This window comes from Spermophilus citellus (genome assembly GCF_964194105.1).
Source record: "Spermophilus citellus genome assembly, chromosome: 4".
Lineage (NCBI taxonomy): Eukaryota > Metazoa > Chordata > Mammalia > Rodentia > Sciuridae > Spermophilus > Spermophilus citellus.
In genome coordinates this window covers 22,514,935-22,537,220 of record NC_138185.1, presented here as the reverse complement: position 1 = coordinate 22,537,220, position 22,286 = coordinate 22,514,935, and the positions used below count along the sequence as shown (strand labels likewise).

At 39.7% G+C, this 22,286-nt stretch overlaps 1 protein-coding gene across 6 annotated transcripts in view; it reads left to right on the top strand.

Annotated features, from left to right (window-relative positions):
* The window catches only part of PHF20 (PHD finger protein 20), a 124,445-nt gene that overhangs the window by 98,651 nt on the left and 3,508 nt on the right, over positions 1-22,286 (top strand). For all 6 annotated transcript variants that reach the window (XM_081291101.1, XM_081291103.1, XM_081291102.1 and 3 more), the window contains 4 exons: positions 9,009-9,108; positions 11,733-11,928; positions 17,623-18,028; positions 19,577-19,760. In XM_081291101.1, the coding sequence (XP_081147227.1) occupies positions 9,009-9,108; positions 11,733-11,928; positions 17,623-18,028; positions 19,577-19,760 (886 nt within the window). The remainder of the gene's footprint in view (positions 1-9,008; positions 9,109-11,732; positions 11,929-17,622; positions 18,029-19,576; positions 19,761-22,286) is intronic.

Below are 22,286 nucleotides of genomic sequence, written 5' to 3'. Positions count from 1 at the left end.
CACCACATACAAACAAAAATGTTGTGTCTGCCGAAAACTAAAAAGTAAATATTAAAAAATCCTCTCTTTAAAAACAAACAAACAATACTTTTATTTGTTCATATTTTATGTGATGCTGAGGATCGAACCTAGTATCTCGCACGTGCTAGGCAAGCATGCTACCACTGAGCCCCAGCCCCAGCCCCCTATTGGTTAGCATCTTTTGGGAGCAAGTACAAACATTTTTGGGAAAATAGTCAAGGTCCTAGAACCCAGAGGCAAAATTGCATCCAGGCTTAGCAGCTTAGAATTCCATCTTCAGGGGCTTAGTCTAGTCTGTTTCCTAATTCTTCCTGGAGTTGATTTGGTTCTTTTAAAATATCTTTTTGCTACTTGTTAATTTTCTTGGAAATTGCAAAGTGATCACCATCCATGGTTCCTTTACACCTTCCCTGTTTTAACTTTTTGTCTTCAAGAGACTAGCTCTGTCCAATTCTAAATTCCTGGGCCAGGAATTCCATCTGGGTTTAGATCAGGTATTAGCCTTTGGAATGATGACCTGTGGGTAGGGGGCAGTCGTCTATCCTAGGCCAAATGCCAACCCTTGGTCTAATCATCTGGCTGGTGGTGGTGAAAGTTGTGGGTATGTGTGGTTCACGATGTACAAAAAGGCCGCCTAGAGCCTCCCTCTGTCATTGTGTGGAAGGAGTGAGGGGTGTTAACCAGAAAAGAGGGTATCTGTGGTAATTAGGAGAAAAATATTCAGCCTTTCTGTCATGGAATATTATTTCCTTGTCCTTAAGTCAATATGTGCATCAATTTTTGAAATTAACTTTTGCACTTGTCTTTTTTTATTCAGCAATCTCCTTTCCTTTGATTTCTTGAAATATTAAGTCCAGAGTGAGTAGGCACCTTACATTTTCACCTTTAATTTATCAAGTGTTTTTTTAAAAAACTTTTTGAATAATTATAGATCACAGGAGGTTGCAAAGAAATATACTACTAATGAGAAGTCCAATGAACTATTGCCCAGGCTTCCTCCCATGCTAGGAACGCACACAACAACACAAATCAAAACCAAGAAATTGATATTGGCGTAATCTCGCAAGCTTATTCTGATTTTACCAGCTACATACATGTACTGTACTTATATGTGTATGCATATAACTTTGCACAGTTTGTCACAAGTATAACAAAACTGTCACAGTTTTTTCACAAGTATATATACTGTGTAACCAGTACCACAGTTAGGATACTCAAGTACTATCATTATTAATAATTGAGAAGTAAAGCAAAAAACAGATTTGTTTTTGAAAGTCACATTGTCTAGGCTGGCTAATGAACTGTTCTCTACCCCAACCAGTATGTACACACAACATACTTCAGGTGAAACACTTCATAGTCTTCATAGTAATTTCTTTGATTTACAGATACATAAATTGTCTTCAGCACTTCTTGATATTAGTGCTTTTCATACCTTTTCGGCATCAGAATCCCTGTTCCTAATGGACTTTTTTGTAGAACCCCAAAGTGTCTTACTGGTAAAAGCTGTAGTTTTATTTAATTTGTGGTAGTGGGTTTTGAAGTAAGGGCCTCACTCATGCTAAGGCAAGCACTTTGCTACTGAGGTATATATCTTCAACCTCACAAAGCAATAGTTTTAAATGTTTAAGTTGAAAAAAAAATTCAAAATAAATAAAAGTTTAAAATGATTAATCTTCACTTTTAAGGTTAGAAATGTGATCCGCACACATTCTCATGAATTCTGATAATATAGTCAGAGTTGTGGCCCTTAGTGAAAACCTGTCTCAAAATAAGAAAAATTTAAAAATAAAAGGGCTGGGGACTGATGATTTGGAACACTTCAGCATATTGCTTGTTTTTCTCTATTTGGTTCTGTCTGTGAGACAAGCTTGATGCACGTGGCTCTTGTCAGAATGACTTTTCCTAAACAGCATGCTGTGTTGTCTCTTTGAATAAATACAAGTGGGCGGAAAAGCTTTGTTCTAGGACAGAATTATGTGTGCAGTACAAAATAATGTGTACTGGTGGGCTCTGTTATCTTAACATTTGGCCTGAACATTTTTAGTGTGCATTTTTTGTTTTGTTTTTTTAAATTAGTTTCATCCAAAAACATGTACTTTTGTAAAACCTGTGGGATACAACTGGAATTGTTATATAACATGAAGACTGTTAGGATTTTTTAGTAGAAATTTTTTTGAGGTATAAAATGTTTATTTATAAAAACTGATTCAGCCAGTTTAGCATTTTGAAATAAAGTTTTTTGTTGTTGTAGATGGACACAGTATATATATTTATTTATTTTTATGTGGTGCTAAGGATCGAACTCAGTGTCTCACACGTGCTAGTCAAGCACTCTACCACTGAACTACAACCCTAGCCCTAAAATTTGTTTTTTCCAGGGTGGTTTCAAGGAGAATATATGCCAGTACTTTAACAATGGGAAGAATACCATATGGCATGTGTACCCTTGAGGAGGGGAGCTGTAAGATTGCCACGTAGCCTTCTCCCAGGGATGCTGAGTTATCCTGTGCTTTATTTAGTGTGAGTGTTAAGGAATAGCAATTCACTTGCCAACTCTGACATAAGCCATAGCATTTAAATATGACATGTTACATTAGGCATTGTAATTGAAGTTTATTCTGAATTTCTGATTTGTAATTTTTCAGCAGGGGTTACTTCTCTTTAGGAACAAAGTAGCAAAGCATTAGCTTGAATATCTTAGATAACTAGTGTCTTAGAAATTGGGAATTGGGAGCCGCTGAGGTTGTGGCTCAGTGGTGGAGTGCTTACCTAGCACATGTGAGACACTGGGTTCAATTCTCAGCACCATATATAAATAAATAAAAAATAAGGGCTGGGGATGTGGCTCAAGCGGTAGCGCGCTCGCCTGGCATGCGTGCGGCCCGGGTTCGATTCTCAGCACCACATACCAACAAGGATGTTGTGTCTGCCGAGAACTAAAAAATAAATATTAAAAAAAAAATTCTCTCTCTCTCTCTCCTCTCTCACTCTCTCTTTAAAAAAAAAAAAATAAAGGTCCATTGACAACTAAAAAATATTTAAAAAGAAATTAGGAAGTGAGAAATATGCAAATGAATTATTTAAAAAAAGATTTTTAGTTTCAAAGTTTCAACTTTGTTTCTCTGGGCATATGCCTTGGTAGCCTGATCAGATTTTGGCCTTTGAGGATATCTAAAGTGAGTGAATAATTGAAAGCTTCTCCTGGCAAGACCATTCTGCCTGAGCAGTATGCAACCTGTTTTTGATCCTTTGTAGTAATCTCTCCATTGATTTTTCTATAAGTAGTAAGGATCAAGGGGTATTTGAAGGTAGACCTTAAAGTACCATTATGTGCTATATGAAGACAGTATGCCTGGGGTCTTGGGTTCACACCAGCTGTTACATGACAGAGTTGGGAGCCGACTTCCTATCTCTTCCCCCAGCTCTCAGCTCAACACTTGGCTCAATATTGTGGTGTTTAGCTCACATCAGAGCACCTTGGCTTTTATTCTACAGGACATTCCTCTGCTGTCCACTGGAGCCAAGATTTTCCAATTGGCGTGTCTTATGGAGGGGCAGTTTCTGTCATTGTGAGCACTATACCTGTTCCATTCAGTAACTTTAGCAAAAGGCACAAATTTAGAGGAAGATAACTGGAATAAATACAGTTAACTTTAAAATGTATTGATCATCTAGTTAGAGAAATAATTTTCTTTGATCTTATTTAATATTTGATTGCTATCAACATTACTTGAGTATATTACTATTTAAAAAATGTTAATTGTTGATGGGCTTTTATTTTATTTATTCCTATGTGGTGCCAAGAATTGAACCCAGTGCCTCACACATGCCAGGCAAGCGCTCTTCCACTGATCTACAACCCCAGTCCTGAGTATATTATTATTTGATTTTATTAACCAGTACTTATTTAAATCATTGAAGGTTAAAATCCTGCTTAATAATCATGAGTATTTGAGAAATCTGGGTACCACATGAATACGAGAAAACACATTTGATATTTAAATTATTTTAATTGCTCTAGAGCAGATTTTGGCAAACTGTGAATGGCTAGATAATAAGTATTTTAAGCTTCAGGGACCATACGATTTTGTCACAACTATTCAGAAGCTGCTGCAAACAGTTATAGATGATATGTAAAACATGGATTTGTTCGTATAATATTTTATAAAAACAAGATTCTAGCTGAATTTGGCTCATAGACCTTAGTTTGCTGACCTTTACCCAAGAGCAATAAATATATATTAGGTGCCAAACTTCAGGGAAAATTATGTTACAGCTTTAACCAGAAGCCCTTATTTATTTGTTTCATAGTACTAAGGATTGAACCTAAGGGTGCTCTACCACTGAGTTACATCTCCATTCCTTTCATTTTTATTTTTAAAATTTTTCAACTTTGAGACAGGGTCTTGCTATGTTGCTTAGGGCCTCACTAAGTTGCTGAGGCCAGCCTTGAACTTGCAGTCCTCCTGCCTCAGCCTCCCAAATTGCTGGTATTACAGGCATGCACTTCCATGCCTATCCAAGTTTTGGTTTAAAAAAAATTTTTTTTTTTTAAATTGTATATGGACGCAATGCCTTTATTTTTATGTGGTGCTGAGGATTATACCCAGTGCCTCACACGTGCTAGGCAAGCGCTCTACCACTGAGCTATAGCCCAGGCCCCCCATATTTTAACTTTTTTTTTTTAAACTGCACTCTCATAATTCACCAAAGAAAATTTTATCCCTATCTCATTCCAACTTTGTGTTCTTTGTGTATCCTTCCAGAAATATTCTGAGGCTAAACTAACAAATATATAACATAGAAGTTACTATTTAAACCATTTTAAAGCATATAGTTCAGTAGCATTAACTATATTTACTTTGTTGTATAGCCATCTTTATTTACTTTTTTTTTTGTCTAAACACAGTGTTAGTTTTTTTTATTTTTTTGTTTTTTGTTTTTGTTACTAGAGATTGAACCCAGTAGTGTATTACCACTGACCTGCATCGCCAGTCCTTTTCATTTATTTATTTATTTTGTTTTAGGATACGGTCTCACTAAGTTGCTGAGGCTGGCCTCAAACTTGTGATCCTCCTCTCCCAAGTTGCTGGGATTATAGGTGTGTGCTACTGCATTTGTAGTAATAATTTTAAATTAAGTTATTTCACATTTGTGTAAGCATATCTATCAGAACACATTTTGGAAGTAGAACTCGTAGGCCAAAGGGTATATATATATTTATAATTTTGACAAATAATTACTAGTTGCCATAGCAATATTTTTTTTGCAAATATTTATTTTTTAGTTGTAGTTGTCAGTAACTTTATTTATTTATTTATATGCCTTTATATTATTTTCATTTATTTTTATGTGGAGCTGAGGATGGAACCAGGGCCTCCCACATGCTAGGCAAGCGCTCTACTGCTGAACCACATCCCCAGCCCTGCCATAGCAATATTATATATATATACTCTTTCTGATGATTATACCAAAGAACTGTCCAGAACCTTTGTTAATTTGGGTGTTTTGTCTTTGTCTTTTAGATTAATGAAAAATTGGTCTTTTAGTATGGCCATTTTGAAACTTATTTTTAAATAATCTTCTGAAAATATCATAATTGTAGCACTTAGGAGACATAGCAAGTCACAATGAAAATAAGAGTTACATTATTTTTGCCCAGGGATAACTGCTGTTAATATTCTGGAATATAAGTGTGTGTGGAATAGAAACAGGCTTTCAATGAGAATAACATTCTTAGAATAAAGTAGTAAATATTTATTATAAACACTTCATGAGATTCATAATACTATAAATAATTTACTGATATTTACCTTCTTTTTTTTTGGTACCATAGATTGAACTCAGGGACACTTGACCACTGAGCCACATCCCCATACCTTTTCTGTATTTTATTTAGAGACAGGGTCTCACTGAGTTGCTTAGCACTTTGCTTTTGCTGAGGCTTGCTTTGAACTCTTGATCCTCCTGCCTCAGCCTCCCGAGCTGCTGGGATTACAGGCGTGCGCCATGGCACCCAGCCCTTCATTTTTTTTTTTTAATTAAATACATGACAATAGTGGAATGCATTTTTTAAAATATGGACACAATATCTTTATTTTTATGTGATGCTGAGGATGGAACATGCGAGGCAAGTGCTCTGTCACTAAGCTATAACCCCAGTTCTCCCAGCTCTCCAGTTTTAAAACCTAGAAAAAATAATGTATATACATATATTTGTCTGGTTTTATTTTATATTAATTTATATTAATTCAAGTTGGTTAACATTAATTTTAATGGTTGATCTGTACATCTTTTTATTAAGAATTAACCTTCCTCCTTTAACTATATTTTTATATCCATTAGGCCGAGGGTTTGTCATTTTCTTACTAATTATATAGGCTTTTATTGGGGATACTGCAAGCGGATTGAACCAGGGCCTTTGGATGTGCCAGGCAAGTGCTGTACCACTGAGCTACGTTCTCAATCTCTCTCCCGCTTTTTTTGAGTAGGGTTTCACTAAATTGCTGAGACTGGTCTTTAATTTGCCATCCTGCCTCATCTTCCCAAGTAGTTGGGATTACACGGTATGTGGAATTACATGTGTGTACACCATACTCAGTTGTATAGGCTTTTTATAGAGGTTTTGTATAGGCTGTAGTAGGAATTACAAATATTTTTTTTTCTATTTTTTCATCTGTTACAAAGTTATGTATTTGCTATTTTGTTGGGGCTACATTATTTTTATCTATGAACTCAAGGAGTGTTGATACCTTTATGATACTGACTCTTGTTCTCCAGGATTAGGATGCATTGTCTTTGTTTTCTTCAAATAGTATTTTAAGATTTTCTTCATAGAAATCTTGCATATTTGTTATGTTCATTCATAGATATGTTATCTTTCAGGTTATTCTACTTTCTTTTTTTAATATTTACTTTTTAGTTGTAGTTGGACACAATACCTTTATTTTATTTATTTATTTTTTTATGTGGTGCTGAGGATCAAACTCAGGGCCTCACACATGCTAGGCAAGCACTCTACTGCTGAGTCACAACCCAAGACCATGTTATTCTACTTTCTAAATTTAAACTTTTTAAATGAATAATATATATAAGCCAGACCCATATGAAAATTCATCACTATGAATTTTGAAATTTAGCTGTATTCGACTTATTTTTGGTGAGTCCTAGTTCTCATGATACAAAGTCATTGGTGAGGCAGATTTTCTTTTTCTTATTTTGCAAATTCACATGCTATTTTATTTTTTTAAATATATTTTATTTGTTCTAATTAGGTGTACATGACAGAATGCATTTTGACACATCATACGTAAATGGAGTATAACTTCTCATTCATCTGGTTGTACGTGATGTAGACTTACATAGATCGTATAATCATATATACCCACAGGGTAATAATGTCTCATTCATCTACTGTCATTCCTACCCCCATGCCCCCTCCCCTCCCATGAGGCAGATTTTCTTTCTTCTCTTTTCAGTATTGGAGATTGAACCAAGGATCACTCTACCACTGAGCTACATCCTGACGCTTTTTATTCTTTGTTTTTTTGAGACAGCATCTCATTAAATTGTTGAGACTAGCATCAACTTGTGATCCTTCTGCCCCACCCTCCTGAATAGCTGGGAGTATAGGCATGTGCCATTGCACTTAGCCCGACTTTCATTCATAATTATTAATCTGTTTCTGCTACTAATTGCCTTTATTGTCGTATACACTTTACTTTTCCTCTCAGAGCTTTAGTTTTCATAGGGGTAAATTGGAGACTCTTATCTGAGGTCTCCCTTCTAGTTCTGCCCATGGTGATTTGGTATGGTTAGTTTACTAGTAGTCTTATATTTGCCCAGGGAAGCCTTCTTGGTGGTGAGACTTATTGACTTCAAATGGTTGAGGATTGTCTAAGCTTTGATTTTCTATTTCCTTGTTGCTGGACTGGTGGCCCACCATCAGAGTCATATCAGGAAGCTCACTGTCCACCCCAGTGCTTATCTGTTGGTTGGGTAATTAAGATTTAGGAATTTGGATTGGAATTGTTTGAAGTGTCCTTGTTCTCTGTCTCTGGAAGACTGCCTTTTCTCTCCATTCCTTGCCCTGGACCTTTAGCTTCAGACTGTGGCTGTCTACATGTCTCCCAATGCCACCCTCATTAAATCCTTCCTTTCCTTTTTAGCTACTCTCCAATACCCAGGGAAGGCAGTAGAGCCTAGGGGTTAAAACAGTTAGTTATGCAATTAGCCAAGTTCATGTTCTCATCCACCTTTGCCTCTTAACCAGTTGTATGATATTTGATAATGTTTGGATAGAATAAATGTGAAATGTTATGATTATTCCAAGGGGATCAAAGTGAATTGGTTGTCCATTAGTAATAGGAATTTAATACATAAAGCTGTGTGCTAGGCTCTATAGTGGGTGATTTGTATATGAATCATTGAATCCTCACAGACAGCCCATGGGATGTATATAAATAGTATCCCATTCTACAGATGGGGAAACTGAAGCCCAGGGATAAGTGACATGTGCAGAGTCACACAGCTGATGAATGAGCCGTAATGCAATCTCAGCTTTTTGTCACTCCAAGTTAGTCTAGTTCTCTAAAGATCTAAATGATTTTCATTCAATTCCCATAAAGTAATCAGGAAAGTAAAATCCTCTAGAAATGGAAGTGAAACCCTCATTATTTTGAGGTCAGCACTATTTAATATATCTAAATGTTCTTTATCTATACTATGCAGTGTCTGCTAGCCTCATGTATCTGCTGGGCATTAAAGAGGTGGCCTGGGGTACTGAGAACTGACTTTTTAACTTATTTATTTAACTATACAGCCTCATGTGGCCAGTGGCTACCACATTAGATAGTGGTTTAGAAGTCAGTATAGGGAGTGCTCCCTCCCTTCTCATTCTACCTGTTTCTGTAGCAAGTGGATCATACTTTTTGTTAGAGGACACCTTCTGAGTTTAATTTTTGTTGCTTCTTTAATTCTAACAGTGTGAAGAGTGCCAGTGCTGGCAGCATGGGGTCTGCATGGGATTACTGGAAGAAAATGTGCCCGAGAAATACACCTGTTATGTTTGCCAAGACCCTCCAGGTAGAGATTTCTAAAGGGGTATTAACAATATATAGCCTTTTCCTTAGCGCAGCTGATCATGAAACATCCTAAGTGTATGTGATCTTGAGACTCATTTCTTCGTTTTCATTTAGACTCTGATTCCTCCTCACCTTTTTAGCACATCTGGTGGCCAGTTCTCCTGTACTTACCTGTGAGAGAGTATGTGTAGAAGACCTGGCCTTGAGTTAGAATTTTTTCTTTTTTTAAATTGTGGTTGGAAACAAAACCAAAAAAGATCTACTTTGCATTCAGTACAATTGTTCATGATAAACACTTTCATCTGGCTTGATTGAAACTCTATTATAAGAATACTGAATGCTCCATGAATTAGCATTTCATCCTTGCTCAGGGCCCTGTTATTCTTCTGTTAGTGATCCAAGTTTTAGCATATGTGCTTCTGCATGGGCACCTTTTCCTTTTCTTGAGGGCTAGTGAGGAATGACATGTGGGTTCCATCCTTGGCTATTTGGGGATACTGGAGGATTAGAAACCTGCCTCTGTTTCCTGTGGTGACATCTCCCACCTGTTGGGTCATTGCCACCTGGAAAGGAGAGGTGCCCTGGAGGGTAAGGGCAATGGCATGATTGCTTAGGACTTATTGCCACCCAGAGCAGGACCATTTAATTTTGTGGTTACAGGGGCCACCTGTGGCTCTTGGATGTCTCTTTCCAGATGGGAGGATTGTAAACCTCTCTCTCATCCTGGTGTCAGTGGGATGGTGACATAATCTCCCTTTACCACCTCTGCCATCTCTCTGTTACCTCCAGTCCTCCAAATTCCATTGTAGGTAGATAATGCATGGGAACCTCTATTTCTGTTATTTTGCTTGATTTTATGAGATGGCCAGGTGGGTCTTCTACTCTCATTTGCTCATGAGGAAAAAAATTGATACAAATGACCTTCCTAACCTCATAAAGTAATTAGAGTTAGTAGTGCATAGATAGAGAAGAATCTGCCTCTGTTTGTCTCTTTATCCCCAGGAAAATATATGGTCAGGTGGTTAGACAGATGAGCAAACACAAACCTGGAAAAAATACGATTAGCCAAAGATCACTCCACCAGTTAATGCCAGACAGGTGATGAGAACCAGAGACAAAGGTTTTGACTTTTGTCTTATAAAATAGGAAGTGCTGTTCTGAATCCTGCTACTAGAGCCCTGCTACAGCAGCTGCCTGTGAAGTTCTCCCCATAATCTCAAAGGCTCCCTAGGACACCCTTTAAATGTCTTTTTACCTTGTCTTTCTCTCCACTTTTCCCTCTTTAGAAATTGCACACACTGTTTTCAGCATGTCCTGTGAACTTTCTGAACTTCTTGTGTAATTTTTTAATTGGCAAGACTGTGGATAGACTCTTCCTTGAACTGAGCCTTGAATATCTGTCACATGTCCTTTTTTTTATAGACTATTTGACTCTGAGTAGGTTGGACCAAAGGTTTAACCTAACAGATTCAATTCTTAAAAATGTTTTTAACAGAATCAAGTTGTCTCTCTACTGTGTGTGTTGTAAAGGCCAGAAGTCCAAGGATCTTGATAAGAGATTACCTGGGTTACTTCAGGTTTTTGTAGTTATTGACAGATGAACAACCCACAATCTGGTTAGAAGCTGTATCCTAGCCTTTTGGATTAGAAAATGTTACTGAGTCACCTGTGCTTATGGTTTTAGTCTTTTCTAAGGAGGCCTTTTAATGAGTAGGACCACTGAGGCATCCCTGTTATGTAACAGATGGGAAATAGAGGTCCAGAGAAGGGAAGGACGGTACAGTTGTAATAGGTGGTACAGTTGTAATGGGAATTGGAGCTTCTTTCCATTTTTTTGGTAAATTGATTCAAGGTGATTTTTGCTAGGCACTATAGCTACAACCTTGAACTTGATGGTTCCTATTCCTTTTGATTCTTAGAGGGATTGAGAACAGAAACAGATGTTAAAAAAGAGGTAAATAAACAAAATTTTGTTAGGTAGAGATGAAACTGTGGTGGGGAGGGGGGCATTAAAAGAGGGAATGACCCATGGTTCTGAAAAGCTCTCTTAACTTTGGGAGGTGTAGCAAGAGGCCTTTCTGAGGAGATGGTAAGGAACCACCCCTGCAGTGTCTTGGAGGAATAGTGCTCCAGACCAAGGGGGTGCTAGAATAGAACCAAGAGGCCAAGCCTGGGAAGAGGTTTTTTTTTTTTGTGTGTGTGTGTATTCTAGAAACTAAGAGGAAGCCACTGTAAGGTTGGGGAGAAGAGGGAGGGAAGTTGCTGGGTACTGAAGGCCTCCATTAGCCAGAATTAGGGTTTGGGGTTTTCTTCAGTGAGCAGCTGAAAGTAGCAGATTTTAAGTAGGGAAGGGAATGACATGATTTAAATTTAAAAATATAACTCAGGTTCATGTTCCACCTCTGGCCAGTTCTGTGAGATCAGGGAATGTAGATGCCTCATCCCCAACACCTAGCGGAGAGTCCAGCATGGAGTCAGTGTAAACTGAGTGTACACTGGATGAATAAATGAACAAAATGAACACAGCAGTCCATCTTTCAGTAGTTCATGCAATGATTATCTAATGATGAAATGGCCTGGATTTCCTCCAGGCCATGCTTAACCCTTTCATTGTCACTGCTTTAGGTCAGAGGCCTGGCTTCAAGTACTGGTATGACAAGGAGTGGTTGAGCAGGGGACATATGCATGGCCTAGCATTTCTAGAAGAGAACTACTCCCATCAGAATGCCAAGAAGATCGTGGCCACTCACCAGCTTCTTGGTGATGTGCAGAGAGTGATCGAGGTTCTGCACGGCCTGCAGCTCAAAATGAGCATTTTGCAGTAAGTATTGTACCTGAAACTTTCAGGAGGAGTCTGGTTTGGTACTGAATGGGGGTGGGATAAATTTGAGAAGTAGAAAATTCACAAAATCAGGCACAATGTTATATTATCAACATTCCTTTTTAAAGGTATTGACCATTTTTAAATTTAATTGTTAAATTTAATTTAACAATTAAATTCATCTATTTTAAGAAATTATTGAATTCTGAAAATATATGCACCCATGTAGCTGGAGCCACTATCCAGATATAATGTATTGCCAAGCATAGTGGTAGACGCCTGTAATCCCAATGGCTTGGAAGGCTGAGGCAAAAGATAAGAAGTTTGAGGCCAGCCACAGCAACTTAGCAAGGCCTTTAGCAAGTTAGCAAAACCTTTTCTCAAAATCAAAAAAATAGAAAGGGCTGGGGACGTAGCTTATTAGTAAAGTACCCTGGGGTTCAATCCCAGTAAAAAAATAAAAAGATATAGCATGTTTTATTTTGGTGCACATTCTGAATTTTTTGTTTTTAATTGTGGTAACATATACGTAATATAATATCTACCACATTAACCTTTTTAAGAAAAAGGGTTTTTGTGTGTGTGTGTTTTTTTTTTTTTTTTTTTGAGATGGAGTCTTGCTATGTTGCCCAGACTGGTTTTTGAATTCCTAGGCTCAAGCCTAGTAAAGTTGAAAGCTGGGTTGAAAGCTGCCAAAAGAGTGACTGTTGGCAAGACTTGCTCTCTAGCATGATTAGTTGCTTAATATATTTGTTTCTTGGTGATTTGCTCATATGGAAATTTTAGGCTTTTTGGATCTAGACTTCTTGCTTTTAATGACCCAAAGTTTGAGGAGTGAAACTAAAGTGTGAATTTCCTTCTGTGGTTATATTCTACATGTCAGATGACCTAAGTTCATGTAAGCTCTGAAAAAGATGTATAACTCTTACTGGAGTGTGTGGGCTTTTATAACCTACCCTTCCCCCATTTTTTTTTTTTTTAAACCAAATACAGCAAGTAGGCCCTTGAGTAGGGTGGCCACACTTCCATGCTTCTGAGGTGGAGCCAAGTCTATAACCCAAGTCCTGGCTCCCATCACATATTGTCCTCAATCTAACTGCTTCTGCTCAGAACTGAAACATGGCGGGGCTGGGGATGTGGCTCAAGCGGTAGCGTGCTCGCCTGGCATGCGTGCGGCCCAGGTTCGATCCTCAGCACCACATACCAACAAAGATGTTGTGTCCGCCGAGAACTAAAAATAAATATTAAAAATTCTCTCTCTCTCCTCTCTCACTCTCTCTTAAAAAAAAAAAAAGAACTGAAACATGGCTGTGTGGACTTTCTTTTGGTCTTGCTATAGTCTGGCAGGATCTGCTTCTCTTCTATAAAGATTGCTTCTTAAGTCCTCCCGTGAGCCTTAATATAGGAAGTTAGTCCTATAGGATTTCTTATAGTGAAGTTATGAGAAAACAATGACAAACTAGTGCCCTGAGAGTTAAGATGTGGTAGACCACTCCTTGACAAGATTTCCTTCATGTTGATTAGTTCTGAAGGCCTCCTGGTACCAGGCAAGTGCAGTGTCAGGGCTCTGGGATGGCAGAATGGAAGTCTGCTTCCTCTTGTGCCCTCTGGAACTCGGAGGCCTGGCCTCAAGTTCTGGCATGACAAGGAGGATTTGAGCAAGGAACATTGAGCAAGAATATAAAGTGGTTTGGGTAAAAACTAAGCCACTATAATAAAGAGCCCCCAAACAGAGACTTTCTTACATAGTGAATGCTTAAGCGAAGGCAGATTTCTATTCATGGACTTGGAGATTTGATTTCCATCTTTCTGTTACCGTGGCATTCTCCTGGGGGTACCCTCGTCTCCATGGTTTCAGTTCCCTTCCATCTGATTGCTTGGGATTTTCCTCATCTGTGTGGTTGAGGCAGTCTCAACTGTTCTTTGGCTCTGTCCCTGTCCCCAGAAGAGGAAAAGAGATAAAGAGGAGGGCAAGCAATTTTATGGACTCCTGACTTCAGGAAAGGCTAGCCAGATGGCCCTAGGCCCTGCTCAAACTCAAGAATAGGGTTGGGTGTGGTATAAGAGTAGTGCAGGAGGACGGATGCTAGGGGCAGTTAGAAGTTGTCGTGACAGGATCTGTCGACTTGAACTGAATCAAATGACAGCTCTAGATAGGATGTCAGAGACTAACTATCTCTCACTTATATAAACTAGGAAAGTATTACTCCGTATAAACAAAATGAGTTTATTCTTAATGGGATGCCAGAAATTGAAGTAGGTGGAAGGTGGTCTAATGTGAGGCCCTGGAAAACATCAGGTGATGCTCTTGGTTGATTTCCACCAGATGGTATTATTCTCCTTCTTAACAAAATGCAGTGCTCTGTTTCTGTCCCATATTCTGGAGCTTTGTCCCTCTGGACTCTGTTTTTTGAGCCTTTACCTTTATAGAAGTGACTTTGTACAAGATGTCTAGAGGATATGGGAAGATCTTTTTAGTCTTGATCCTGGGAAAGGTAGAGATGGCCCCAGTTATGTCTGTGTACACCAGGATAGTCTCTGCTATCAGGGGCACTAGGTATTCAACCTTAGAAATAATGTTTCCAAGTTACCTGGTGAATTTATTCTCAAAGACAAACAATAAAACTGGAAGTAATTTCAGAACATCTGTCATCATAAAAAAGAAAAAAAAAGCGGCATGGGTGACTATACATACCTTCTTCAGAGGTAAGAGTCAGACATCCTTGCGAGGAATAGCTGAGGCTTCAGATCTTAACTGGGAGAGTGAACATTATAGAATGGAGGTAGCAGAAGACTTCTGTGGTTTTTAAAAGGGCAAGTCTGTACTGTGGCTCATGTGTTCCATGTTTATGAATTTCAGATGTCAGTGGACCTGGAAGTTATCCATGACTTCCATCTCCCCTATGTAGCTATGATTTCAGAGGTGTGCTGTAATCTTGGGTGGGTTTCTGGTACAGGGTCTGATATCCTGCCTTGAGGTGACCCAGTGACCCAGGCTGCCTTGATACCCGTTGTTTCCTCTCCTTCCCCAGTGGATGGGAGTGTCATGGGATTGCTGGAGTGGGAAAGCTGAGAAAATCTAGCAGGCCCTAGATTTTTAGGTTCTGCAACATGGTTCGATATCTCCATGTCCATGTCCAATTCCACTTCTGCAGGAAGACTTCAGGTAAGAGCCAGGGTGTCTCCATATATGTGAGTTAAGTTACAATCTACTTTCAGTATTTCTCACTGAGGACTGGGAAGGCTCTGTTGGCAGTTCTGCAGAGAGACAATTCTCTGTGTGGGATTGCACAACCATTTCAGGATGTTGTATCTCTGGATTCTGTGAACTAAAGACTAGTATACCTCTCAGGATTGTGATAACCTGAAAGGCCCCACATGTTCATAAATACATTTCTGAATGAACTACATGTGAGTAGCACCTCTCTGTTCTCTCACTTGTTCATAATTATGCCTTGGAGGTTATTACCATCCTAACCATACTGAATGTCCTGGAGAATCCCCCTGTTTCCCACAGCATCTTCTTCCCCCCTCCCTTTTTTCCTTCCCTTCTACCTTTTGTTTAATGGTCATAAGTTGTAATGGAGGTTCTGGGTGGTAAAGAAGAATTGAAAGGTGAATTTTATATATTGACTTTTAAACTTTTAGAAAATATATATTCTGTGGAATAAATTTTTATCACATATATAAAACTGAAGCTAAAATTTCACAAAATACCTATTTTTACATAATGCACTGTGTTATTTTCTGTTCTTTTTATTTATTTATTTATTTTGGTACCAGGGATTGAACTCAAGGGTACTCAACCACTGAGCCACATCCCCAGCCCTATTTTGTATTTTACTTAGAGACAGGATCTCACTGAGTTGCTTAGTGCCTCATTGTTGCTGAGGCTGGCTTTGAACTTGAGATCCTCCTGCCTCAGCCTTCCGAACCTCTGGGATTACAGGCGTGTGCCACTGTACCCGATCTGTTCAATTTTTTTTTCCTTTTTAAAAAATTGATTGCAATCCAATAAATTAATTTAACGACCTTCATTTGGGTTGAAGCTCAAGAGGGAATGATTCTGGGAGACTCTAAAAGTCAAACAGTTTTGTGAATACATTCATGTAGGCACAGTTTGTAACAGATTTTCAGTAGTCTGTGACCCTATAAAGAAAATCTTTAAAGGATTTTTCTCTTTAATAACAAGTTTTTCTCTTCACAATGGTGAAAGTAGAAGATTTTAGAAAAAATTTTAGAAACTTCATTATTTGGGTGTGCTCATACACACCTATAATCTTAGCCACTAGGGAGGTTGAGGCAGGAGGATTCCAAGTTCAATGTCAGCCTGGGCAACTCAATGAGTCTATCTTTAAATTAAAGTGATTGGGAGTATAGCTTATTTGTAGAGGTACTCTGACTTCAATCCCTAATACCAGGGAGAAAAAAAGAAATTAAATTATTATTTTTTTAATATTTACTTTTTAGTTGTAGTTGGGCACAGTACCTTTATTTTCTTCATTTTTATGTGCTGAGGATGGAACCCAGGGCCTCACACATGCTAGGTGAGTGCTTTACTGCTGAGCCACAACCCCAGCCTGAAACTAAATTATTAATGGTCATATAAGCATGATAGTTACACACCCTGTTGCCAGTCATGATGGTGTTTTGGTAATCAGGTGCCATTTCATGCCAGGATTGTTATGACTATTTATTAAGAGCACTTGACCACCAACAGAGTGCTTCATCATTCACTTAATTTTTTGTTTTTGTGGTACTAGAAATTGAACCCAGGCATACTCTATCACTGAACTACATTTCTGGTCCTTTTTTAAAAAATTTTATTTTAAGACAGGGTCTCATTTAATTGCTGAGGCTGGCCTTGGACTTGTGATCTTCCTGCCTTAGCCTCATAAGCAGTTGAGATTATAGGCATGTGCCACCATGCCCAGCTCTTCTGACCATCTTTGAGCTGAGACGTTGGTCTTTTGCTTTGGATTATTTTGTGCTTTGTTTTTGATACTGGAGATTGAACCTAGATATGCTTTACCACTGAGCCACATATCCAGCTTTTTTTTTTTTTTTTTTTTTTTTTTTTTTTTTTTTTTTTGAGACAGGATCTTGGTAAAGTAGCTGAGATTACAGACATATGCCACTGCACTCATCCAGTTCACTTAATTTTTATAAAACTCAGAGTTGCTTGCAGACAGATGACTAGCCCAGTTTCTGAAGAAGGAAGCAGGAGCCAGGCAATAGAGCACACACCTGTGATCCCAGTAGTTGGGGAGACTGAGGGCAGGAGGATTACAAGTTTGAAGCCAGATTCAGCAACTTAGTGAGACCCTGTCTCAAAAAGTAAAAAGGACAAGGGATGCGACTCAGTGGTAAAGCAACCCTGGGTTCAATTCCTGGTGTGAAAAATGAATGAAGGAGGAAGCAGAAATGCCTCTGGTTGAGGAAGTTGTCCCAGCTGTACTGCTGCTCAGCAGCTGTGTCCAGGCATATTCACTGGTGGCATGTGTCCAGAATGGGAGTTCTCAGGAAGTGGTTGCCTAAGGGACCAAGGATTTATGTTCCTTCTTGTTTGGAAAATGGTGGCATGTGGCCAGATGGCCGAAGTGGAAGCTGTTCTTCTTGGGAGAGTGTTTGGGAACTGAGAAGTCCTGCAGTCATGCCGTTTACCTCATAGCCCTTTCCATGTTCACCCAACAGGAGCAGGGAGCATCCCGATCTACAGCTGTGGTGCCAGCCTTGGAAACAGCACTCAGGGGAGGGCAGAGCTCAGTCCAGACACATCCATGGCACAGATGTCAGGAGCAAGGAGGAAGCCTCAAGCTATAGAACTTTGAATGGGGTGGTGGAGAAGCCTCTGCCGCTGCCCCTGCCCCGGTCTGTGGAAGAGTCTTATATCACCAGTGAGCACTGCTACCAGAAGCCCCGTGCCTATTACCCTGCTGTGGAACAGAAGCTTGTGGTAGAGACACGGGGCTCTGCCCTTGATGATGCAGTTAACCCCCTTTGTGAGAATGGTGACGATTCCCTCTCCCCTCGCCTGGGCTGGCCTCTAGACCAAGACAGGAACAGAGGGGACAGTGACCCCAAACCCAGCTCCCCAAAGGTATGTGCTTTGCTTGTACTTGTTCTTCCTTCAGTGTTTGAGTGGTAATAAGTTTTTAATAGAACCATATTTAAATGTGCTTGTCATAGATTGTGTTTTGATCTGCTAACATGGCTATCAAGTCAGGAGAGTCCAAAGATCATAGGTTCCAGGAAACCTTACAAAATGGCACTAGTGAGTGGAGGTGACAGGTGGAGAGGTGGGAAGTAGCAGGAGAGTAGGGTTGATTGGAACTTGAAAACATGAAACTAAGAAAAATTTATATATATATTTTAAACATAATTGTCCTAGCAATAATAATTGTTAATTGTTATAAGGCATACTGTTTTTGATAGAATTGTGATATCCTTATTTTGACTTTTAACTTTGCCACTGTGTCATAAGGAGGATCCCTTTCTTCAGAATATTCACTGCTTTCAATAGTTTTCCAAAGAACCTTCTGTCTTTTGTATATTAGCCATTCTCTTTGGAACCCCTTTGTGTCATCCTGTAATTGCCAGTGTTTTCATCTTTAACTGTTCACCTGTCCCATTGTGCCTGTCCTTAGATTGTCAGTGAGGTTTTGTGTGATTTTAGAACTTCTCTGCCCTGGTCATGCTTGCTTTCAAAGACTTTGTCTGGAGGGTTGGCATCATCAGCATTAAGTATAGTGCTGCATTCTGCCAAGAGGGAGCATCCTAGACTATGCCTTCCAGGGTGGGGATTACACCTCATTTATCCTTTGCCCTTGTTTGTGTCTAAACAGTGTGGTAAGGACAGTCTTTTCAAACAGACCCAGTTTCAAGTCTGGTATTGGCCACTTTGTGATTCTGATTACTTCACTTCCTTCATGAGATCCTATTTCCTCATTTGTAGAATGGGGCCCCCAGACAGGGCCTCTCAGTTATTGTGGAATTTGTTTGTGAAAAGCTCTGAGAATATTGCTTTGCACATAGTAAGCACTAAATCAGTATTAACTGGAATTTGTTTCATTTTGAATGAATGAAAGGTTGAGATTTCAAACTCCAGAAAATGTTTGCAATTCTGAGGACTAGGTCTGCTTTCTAATACAAAATCAGAAAATACCTGGCAAGGCAACCAAGGGTTTCGGTTTCTTCAGGCAGTAGTGAGCTTACTAAAGCCATCTCTGTGTTTACATATCTTATCCTGTTTGATCCTCATGAGCCTTCAAAGTAGGTTTTACTACCTCTGTCTTTGAAGAGAGGGACTGGAGGCTCAGAGGGGAAGTAACTCACCAGGCCACACATTCAGCAAGAGTCAGAGCCAGGATTCTCCAAATATGTATTGACCCATGTGCTATCATCCACATTAACACTTCTCTAGTAAGCTCCCTGGTCCCTGGGCGACCCACTTAAGGCTGGGGCATTGAGCTAGCTAGGGGGAAGCATATTCTGGGCCACCCCAAGAAGGTGGTATTGGTGCATTGGGTAGGCTTCTGCTCAGTATCCACATGAGAAGGAGAGAAGGGAGATGGGGGTTTGGAGTATTCAGATGGCAGCTGGTTTTTCCAGAGGTTTGCAACTTAGTAACTTGTCATCACATCCTCAGGTGAGAGACTATGTCTCCAAAAAGGTCCTACCAGAGGAAGCCCCTGCTCGGAAGCTGTTGGACAGAGGTGGAGAGGGGCTGTTGAGCTCTCAGCACCAGTGGCAGTTTAACCTGCTGACACACGTGGAGTCTCTTCAGGATGAAGTCACTCATAGAATGGATTCCATTGAAAAGGAGTTGGACGGTAGGGCTCCTCCCTTGGCTACCTGCCCATTGACATGAACTCTGTCTTCCATGAGCCGCTTTCTTGGGTTTTCTTGATAATTTCCCTTTTGAATTGGGGTCTCACTATGGTGCCCAGGCTAAACTTGTGGACTCAAGTAATCCCTGCCTCACCCTTTACAGTAGCTGGGACTACAGACATGTGCCATCACACCAGCTTGAGTTGCTTTTGCTTTCTTTTTTAAAGTATGTTTTAGTTGCCAATGATCATTTATTTATTTATATATGGTGCTGAGAATTGAACCCAGTGCCTCACACATGCTAGGCAAGCGCTTTGCCACTGAGCCACAACTCAGCCCCTTGAGTTGGTTTTTCAACACCACCACTACCATATCCGTGCACACAACCCCTTCTCTGGCTGCATGTATGCACACTCAGACAGACAGACACACACACACACTAAAATTTGGCTATCCAAGGATATCTGTATTATTGCCTCTTCTTTTTAGCCTCACCACCCCCAAGATGTACAAGCCTTACTTATAGTATTATTGGGTACTTGTAAAGTCCAGTAATATCAGAAGCCCTCTTTCTTGTGCCCAATCCCTTTTGTAAAGGGTAGGATGCAGGGCTGGAGGTGTAGCTTAGTGGTACAGCATGTGCTTAGCATGAAGGAGGGCCTGAGTTCTACCCCCATTACCATGAAAACACAACCAAACAAACAAAAGGTAATATACAGAAGAGCAGCTGGATCCTGCTTGTGGGAAATGTGTAATCTGAGCAAAGCTTTACTAATACATTTCTCTGGAAATTAAAATTTTGACTTGAATTTTTAGTATGTTTAAAGATATAATCTGAAAACCTTTTATTTCAATCTTTGATAAACTAAAATGAAGCCTTCTCCCCTTTAGCTAGTAGAGAATTAAGAAATTGGCTGAGTCATTTGTGTATCCCAGGATATTTCTCTCTGTTGTTGATGGTGATGGACAGGCTGGATGGACTGAGTTTATAATTATGTACATGATCAAGTTTAGCCTCTCTTGACCCTCAGGAAATTGCCAGTTTGGGTTTTGAAGATAAATTCTTGATTGTTTATTTATTTCCAGATTATTTTCTTCTTAAAAACTGAGCCCAATTAAGAAATAAGTGTTGAGTTTGAAGATTCTGGTTATAGTCAGGCTAGGATGTCTTTACTGGGGGATACAAAACATACAAGCAATATTACTCAGAGAAGAATGCCAAGTTAGGTGAGGAATGACCAGGACCTGCATGTGATTGAGGCCACACCAGGGCTGGAAAATATTGACAGGAAGCCTTCTTGGAACTCCTGGAACTGCTGCCAAACTTTGAAGGGAGTGGTGATGTTTTCTGCTGGAGAGGGGGTGATTTGGTTGGTGGTTGATGAGAGCACTAGGTCAATGTGAAAAGGGCTGACCTGTTGGAGAACAGAAAGGAAGAGAGAGTGGGTGGAGAGACAGATCAACTGACTGACCTGCACATCCTCAAGCTCACATCCTGCCTCTGAGGCAAGCCCAAGGGCACATCTGGAAGGCTTATATCTCTTTTACTTCTAAGATGTTTCTTAGGTTTTTAAAATTATAGTTGATGCTACTGTATGTAAAAACCATGCTAAGAAGATTGAATGCCAGACTGGAAATTGTAGATTTTGAGAGAATGGCAGAAGTGTCTCTGGGTCCCTGAGAGGAACCTTAGCACCATGGAGACAGGATGAATGTCCTGTTGTTGCCAAAGGAACCACCCTCAGGGGAGAAGTTGGAGCCTATGCAGATCTTATCTTCCTTGAGGCCTGGACTCACCAAGTGGGCATTGTGGCAAGATGATAAGCCTGGGCTCCCTCTGGTCTCCCAGCAGACCTTCACTGTGTCCCACTGATTGAGACTCACATGTTCTTATGTGTTTCATCACTCCAGGCCCTGAGAGGCACCAAGTATGCAAGAAAATCAATTTTATTTAGGTAAATAGACTTTTTATTTAGTTAACACACTTTTGCATTATATGTAAGATTCATCAGAATCCTTTTTTTAGGGAGATCCTCAGTTCATTTTATATCTTTACTTTGTTAGAAGAGACAAATATCAATGATATCATCTCATTACATGTAATTACAAACCATAGTAAGTGCTCAAGGAAGAATGTGTGATAGCACCTGTAATACAGGGACCAGATTCCGGAAGGAGAGTTGGGGAAAGCATCCCTAAGGAATAACTTGCAGGGAACAGAGAATTTAGGAGGATGAAGAGGTAAGTCAGGGCTCATATTTGAGGAAGGGAGGGGATTGTGTGACAGGTGACAGGTTGCTTGAGGAACAGGTATCGGGAGGGTCTTCTTTCTGCCCTCCAGAATCCAGAAGGTGCTCAGTGTAGATTGGTGCATGGATTAGAAAGGCTACAGGCAAGAATGGGGTAAGCACAGAGTGTAAGTGGAAGGTTTAAGTGGCTCTTGACAAAGGTGTAGAATTCCCAAAGGTCTCTCCACCAAAGCCAGAGTTTTGTTAAGGGAAAGGCAAACATCTTTCTATAGAAAAATC